The 7,619-nt window shown below is 40.5% G+C and overlaps 1 protein-coding gene across 1 annotated transcript; it reads left to right on the top strand.

Annotated features, from left to right (window-relative positions):
* Window positions 1-4,886: 4,886 nt before the first annotated feature.
* On the top strand, window positions 4,887-6,739 carry LOC311098161 (extracellular superoxide dismutase [Cu-Zn]-like). Its single transcript, XM_084138223.1, has 2 exons — window positions 4,887-5,008; window positions 5,957-6,739. Exon 2 carries the CDS (start codon window positions 5,972-5,974, stop codon window positions 6,623-6,625), a length of 654 nt encoding a protein of 217 aa, XP_083994349.1. The 5' UTR covers window positions 4,887-5,008; window positions 5,957-5,971; the 3' UTR covers window positions 6,626-6,739.
* Window positions 6,740-7,619: the final 880 nt, after the last annotated feature.

The following is a 7,619-nucleotide window of genomic DNA, read 5'->3' on the forward strand; positions in this document are numbered from 1 at the left end:
TCGCAGGTGGTTAACCTTAACGCTTTCCACCCTCCTCCATTTTCTTCTGAGGAAGATAGGAAGCTTAACTTGCTCTGCCCAGTTCGTTCTCTTAAGATATATGTAGACCGCTCAGGTGGTTGGAGGAAATCTAACCAGCTTCTGATTTGTTTCGGTGCTGGCCGCCGTGGGCTTGCTGCATCAAAGCAGAGGATTTCTCACTGGGTCACAGAAGCTATCTCGTTGACTTACGAGGTGCGTGGCTTGCCTTCACCTCTTAGCATTAGAGCACATTCCACCAGAAGTGTGGCATCTTCTCAAGCTCTTTTTAGAGGAGCACTTTTGGAGGACATTTGTGTTGCGGCAGGCTGGTCCTCTCCGCACACTTTTGTAAGGTTCTATAATTTGGACCTTGACATGACCCCGGGTTCCCAGGTTCTTTCTGTTTGAACTCATCTTGGTCGTTGTCTCTTTATGTACCAGTCATTGAAAGCGCTCTAGCTTGGCGAGTTTGGTTGTCCTTTCCCACTGAGCTATCCGCAGCGTTGAGTGAACCTATGAAAGAGAACGTCTCTGGTTACTTACGTGACCTATGTTCTCTGAATAGGGAACGAGGCGCTGCGTTAGCTGCCTAGCTCCTCGCGCTGCTGACAGTTTTTCTTTTCGGCAGAGAAATCTGAGGAGCAGATGGCGAGCGCGAATATGTAATGATGCGACGTAAGAGCATCGGGGCGGAGCCAGCGGCGCCATCAGCCAATGAAGTGCCGTGATTCTATAGGGCTTCAGACAATCGGCACATTCAGAGAATATCCCACTGCGCTATCCGCAGTGTCTCGTTCCCTATTCAGAGAACATAGGTTACATAAGTAACCAGAGACGTTTTCAAAGCTTTTTAACAGTTATAGCGCCACCTATGGTCCGATCTCCATAAAATTGTGCATGCTTGTTTACAATGTTATTTCACATATGCTCACCAATTTTCGTTAAGTTCTGAGTTTTCGTTTAGGATTTATAGGCTTTCGAGTGAATTTTGCCACGCCCATTTTCTAAATGACCCTGTTGTAGCCGTCCAAATGTAAAAGTTCAAAAGTTTTAGCACTTTGTGCTTGAACCCCTAATAATTGCTCGTCCATGTTCACTTTCGCTCAAACATTATGGACCATGGCAAGTAGACTTTGGGACAAAAGGAGAAGATGCCACAAACTTCAACTTGACAGAGGCGTCTTGCATGTACTTTATTAGACAGCTGAGCAAATGTACATAAAACTAATCAATGTCATATAGCTCAACATGATGAAATGTTAGAATATGATCAGTATGTTATTCTAATGTTCATCTAGCTTACTGCTAGTCTCATACAGACAAACAAACGCATAGAATAATAACTTTCAACACACTCAAATGCAGTTTAGTGTGATAGTGTAGACCAAGTGAAACAGCTCTGCGTTACCTCACAAGTTTAATTCACCAAATAAACTGACTTGTTAACCCTTTTCCACCAAGGCAGTGCTGGTGCTGGTTCAGAGCTAGAGCCTAGTTTCAAATGGGTTCTTTGTTTTTCGACACCCAGAGCACCAGCTCTGAACCAGGAAAAGTGGTTCTTAAGTAGCACCAAAACATTGCTGGTCTAGAAGTAAGAACCACTTGCGTCAGGGCCTGGGGACGGGGTTACCGTGACCAACAAGACGAACAGAAACTTGTGACCGCCATTTCTCAAATAGCAGCTAATCAAGCTAATAACAGCTTGATTGTAATCTCCGTCTATGCAAATTATGGTCTAGCTGCACGAACACGTTGGATTCGCCGTGTTTGGATGCCGATGTAGGTTCGCAAAGCCATGAGCATCAATAGTAACGCAATGACCTCCATTGTTGATGGAAGGCTTGTTCGAGATGCATCGGAGCGGCACGGACCAATCGGAGCTGCAGGAGTGTTTGGAGAGCATACGAGTCCTTGTGCTTTTGGATTGCTTTCGCCGTGCTTTGATGTCATGAGCCGATCGGTCTGCGAGAAGCCGAACCATCTTGAACAAGCCTGGTGTGTTTGTGTTTGGCGCTGCCACGCTAGCATTGCTGGGCAACATGAGATGTATACAGTGACCTTGTGGAAAGGCAAACCGGATCTTAGAGAGCTCGTCAGACGAACCAACTCCGGACTGGCAATACTGTAGCTCTGGCTCTGAACTGGCACCTGGTTCATGCTGGTGGAAAAGGGGTATTTGTGAGTATTAATTCAACACTTGCGGGTAGATCAGTAGAATGAAATGTCCTTATTCCTTTATATCCGCAGGACTCGCATGTGACTCTGATATCTGTCTCTCATTGGCAATGACGACAAGTTCCATAATTACGCTTATGCGTCATCAACCTACACCTTTGTTATTGTAAGAGGTTAGCAAGCCTGGTTAGTACCTGGATGGGAGACCTCCTGAGAAAACCAGGTTGCTGCTGGAAGAGGTGTTAGTGAGGCCAGCAGGGGGTGCTCACCCGTGGTCTATGTGGGTCCTAGCGCCCCAGTGTAGTGATCGGGACACTATACTGTCAAAGAGCACCATCCTTCCAATGAGACGTTAAACCGAGGTCCTGACTCTCTGTGGTCATTAAAAGTCCTAGGATGTCCTTCGAAAAAGAGTAGGGGTGTAACCCCGGCATCCTGGCCAAATTTGCCCCTTGGCCTCTGTCCATCACGCCCTCCTAATCATCCCCATATACTGATTGGCTTCATCACTGTCTCCTCTCCACCATTAAGCTGGTGTGTGGTGGGCGTTCTGGCCCAATATGGATGCTGCACCCCTTCCATGTAAAGCGCTTTGAGTACCCAGAAAAGCGCTATATAAATGTAACAAATTATTATTATTATTAAAATGTAGATGCAGAATATAACGCTTTAAAATGTGGACACAATTTAAGTTCATCTCCAGTGTTTAGAGACAACAGACAGAAAAAAAGTTTTACAATATGGTTACCATTTAAAATGTTCCTCTTATTGAATTTTTGTTAGCCTATTTGTTGTTGCATGTGTTGTAGTTCCATTTGTAATATGTTGTAGAGTTCATTAAGATATTTGAAATTCAAATTTCATTCAATTTCATGTCAACACAACATGTTCTAGTTGTTTTGAACTTTACACATGCATTGAGTGAACTGATGAGTATTACTCATCATAGCCCATCTATGTGCTTTTGGGTCTGTTAAATATGCTGTGGTATATGTTTGTGTGATGTGTTAATAAATCATGTGTTTTTAAGATCCATTTTTGATAAATTAGGGATGGGTCACATTACCTGAAAAAAAATTTGTCAGGAGTGCATGATCTCAAAATGTTTATTGGTATATACCTTGCAAATAACACATATCAACTGTATTCAAAATGAAATATTAAAGTCGGACCTTAAGGTTAACAAAAGTAATAAAAAGAAATAAACATCTAGGTACTGTATCTATCTAAATGACAAGTGTCCCACCTTACCTGCATTCAATCTACTAAAAGGGGATTTTAACATCGATGCCATAGAACAGGGATAGGCAACTCCGGTCCTGGAGGGCCACTGTCCTGCAGAGTTTAGCTCCAACCCTAATTAAACACACCTGAACAAGGCAATCAGTGTTTTCAGGATTACTAGATAGATACAGACAGGTGAGTTTTTATCAGGGCTGAAGCTAAACTCTGCAGGACAGTGGCCCTCCAGGACCGGAGTTGCCTATCCCTGCCATAGAAGAATCATTCCCTCAGAAATTTGTACTTCTGCCTTCAAAGACAAGTACAGTTTTTTCAGTACTTTTAACAACTTTCCTAAACTCTTAACGCACCAACACACCTGCAACACACAATTGGCAAAACAGTTTATTTCATGCTCAAAATCACACACTGTAAACTAAACTCCAACACTAATTTTCTAAATACAATAATACACTATGCCTACCAGAACACTGCAAACATGTCTCCAAATCAAATAATTTTTCAAAACACTAACATTATGTAACATAGCTGTCCAACAGGAAGATTTAGTCAATCATAGCACAATGTCATAAAAACACTAACATCAGATGGAATTACAGAAACTGCATTATTGTATACGTGTCAGGTATGCCCTTATACAACAGACAGTATATTGTATTGATCATAGATTGTGTTTTGCACTGCAGTTTCTTTTGAAGCCTCTCTACATTTTTGTTTTGTTGGGTTTACTGTAGGTCTTTTGCTGCAGAAAATCAATAAAAAAAGACCCATCTCAGAGTGCTTTATAGAATGTTCGGTTACAGTATACCATATGATCATGCGATTGAAAGAACCTCAACACCTGAGTGTGTTTCCTAGATGGGAATCAGCTGTGATTTATATTATTGCATAATTGTTTCTCAGTAACAATAGGATAAAATACAGGGGATATATTTGGGTTTCAATTCACAATATAAACAGCTGTTTACCTTGACTTTAGCCTGTTAGGTTCAGAACATGGTGTTATCTGTTCTGACACACATTGTTTAAAGCATCGGTAAATTTGGCAGTAAAAATCCATTGTTTTGGTCTTGTTTGAGCTTGTGTGTAAAAGAAGTTCAAGCATTTTAAATTTGTGTTAATTGTATGCATTTTGTGTTAAAGCAACGAGAAATGTGTTAATAGTATAGGTTACATAGACGGATGTAGTGCTAACTGTGTTAAGAGTTTTGGAAAATTGTTAAAAGTATTGAAAAATCTGTCATAGCAATCGTAAAAAAAAAACTATAGCAGTACTTCTTTTAATAAACACAAAACACTGGAGAACACATTGTGCAAGACAAAGAACTGAATAAACTGAGTGCTATATTTAAACAGGCAAACAAAGGGAGCTAAATGAAACACAGGTGAACTTAATTAGTGACTAACAGACTATCATGGTTAACTTGTAGCTCAACATGAGTTCCTATAAGAGCAACCAAAAGGAACATTCTCTCAACCCCAGGTCAGGACTGCACACGGATTAAGTGTTGTAGTATTTTTGTGACTGCAATATTCAGGCTCCACACGGATTGAGGACAACTTTTCAGCTGTACGGTAGTGCACCTTTGCTGTTTTAGGCTTGTTTTGTTTTTGTTTTCTCCATTCCAATTTCTCCTTCAACTGACTTGATTTAGTACAACTAAAAAAAGTTTAGTTTAAGCAAAAGTATAGATATTATCTTTTATTTTACCTGTCCTTGTGAAAAATATCAGAATCAGAAAATCTTAACTTTTATATTTAATATTAAATAACATGTAGGCAACAACAGCTCAAATTAAGTGTACTTTTAAAGCACAACAAAAAGATTTTCAAAACATAATATACTTTAAAGTGAAACTCTTAGTTTGGCATTATTATTATTATTTTTTTTTAAAGTGTACATGTACTTAATGTCACTCCTGCCAGCAGAAGCCCTATCATGGCCACCAGAGGGCTCTTCTCCCTAGACCTTTTCCATTTCCATGAACCTTTGCCTGGACTCATTTTAGTGTGATTGCATCCACCTGTATGTCATTGGTTTGTATCATGGGAACTTTGGCTGGCAGGTGTGACGCTTATGAAAGTATATGTATGTACACTTAAGTGGCTTTTTATAATTCATCAGTGTTATCTGCAAGTTTTATTTATTATTGTTATTGTACATTCAAGATACTACAGGTACACATCCAATACAAATAAGTTTTTTTTTTTTTAATTATTATTATTATTATTTTCACAAGGGTACATAGCAATTTAAAAATTAGACTTTTCTAGACAGCAACATGGTGTCGGCCCACATCTGGTACACATGGATTACACACGGCCCAGATGTGGGCCAGATCTGGTTGCTGTCTGGGTTCTTGTATGGTTATCCGTTGCAAACTAATCTGGTTGTGCTATTTTACCTAATGCAACTTCTATTCTCAAAGCTCCCTGCAACAAAGCTTTGACCTTTTATCAAAAATATTACGTTCTTAAACCAATGGCATGATTTCACTGAATCCACTTTTCATTGTAGGCTTTAAAGATCAACATGGAGAAAATCATCCTAATATTCCCTCTGATATTGCTGGTGCTGCATATACAAGGAGGAGAGTTCCACACGGAGGAGTGTTTGCCTGCCGAAGCTCCACAGCCGGAAGTCGTGGAGTTCGACAACACCATCTATGCCACTTGTGAAGTAACTCCCAGCCCCAATTTGCCACGTAACCAGCCAAAGATCTTTGGGCAAATCCTCTTCAAGCAGGTCTTCCCCAATGGAGATTTAGAAGTGAAAATCAACCTCCGTGGTTTGCCTGCCATCGATCGTCAAGAGCGTGCCATGCACATCCATCAGTATGGAGACCTCAGTCAAGGCAGCATCACTGTTGGTCCTCATTATAATCCAAACGGCGTTGACCACCCTCATCATCCTGGAGACCTGGGCAACTTTGCTTCCGAGAAAGGAGTTATAAGGCAGTTCCTGACGCTTCCAGACGCCAAGCTCTTTGGGCCTTATTCCATTCTGGGACGTGCGGTGGCGGTTCATGAGAAGGAGGATGATCTGGGAATGGGTTCAGATGAGGAGAGTAAACTCAGTGGGAATGCTGGACCGATAATTGCTCTCGGTGTGATTGGTATTACTACTCCAAGTCTGTGGCAGAAGACTGAAGTGCCCCCCAAGAAACCATGTGGAGGAAGGCACTGAGAGTCAAAGATGAGGGAGTCGGATATGGTGGAAGAGCAGATTAAAATAGGATAATCATGATTTTCCTTGTGTATTCTTTGTATGTGTCCTACATTAAAGTATATTTCAGAACCTGAACATTCCCATGTTTTCTTTCTTGGTCTTTTCAGAGGCTTTTTGGCCAAAGCTTCCAATAGTAAATGCACTCTTAAAAAAAATGTAGGGTGAATGCAGGCAAAATGGGTTGTTTAGTTTGATTTACTGTGCTCAATGGGTTAACACTTTCAGAGCATGACAATGGCCTTTAATTAAAGATACACTATTTCTTTAAATGATACAATGGTTTAGGTTGATGCAATATGACACTGGAGGGTGTGGCTAGATCTCAAGGGAGGACACCTTTATTGTTCAAGGTAGACATCACCTCTGACATAAGATTTTATTTTTGAAATTATAAGGTTTCTCGCTAAATGTCAACAAATGGGTATATTATTCTGACAGTTTGTTACTACAGTTAACAGGGAATCAAAATGCAAAATGTCTTGGTTTTCTTGTAAGGTGTTTAAAGCTAGAATATGTAAGATTTTTGTAATAAAATAACCAAAAATCACTTGCAAAGTATGATATATATTTCCTGCAGTTGTGTACTTCCAGTATCCCAAAAGTTCCCAAAGATTTTTAATTTCAGAGAAATTCCCATTTTAAATCAAAGCTGCAAGCAGCATTTATCGGGGTTCAAGCATTTAAGGCCTTTAAGCACAAATGCATAAAAAGACATTAAAGACGTTTCTCAATACCGAGTACACAAAGTTTGGACTTGAGTCCTTGGTAGTTCGGACTGACAAGTTTGACTCAGGAGAACGAACTCCCGAGGACGGGAGGACGCAAGTCCGATAATTCTGCAAATGGAACAGCGGCGTACTTGATAGCGTCACTCAGCTTGCTCTGGCCACTCCGGTTATCTCTTTATAGGCTACAAATAAAACAATATGTTATAAACCACCACTTTGCCTCT

Source organism: Abramis brama, assembly GCF_963993115.1.
Source record: "Abramis brama genome assembly, chromosome: 1".
In the NCBI taxonomy this organism is placed as follows: Eukaryota; Metazoa; Chordata; class Actinopteri; order Cypriniformes; family Leuciscidae; genus Abramis; species Abramis brama.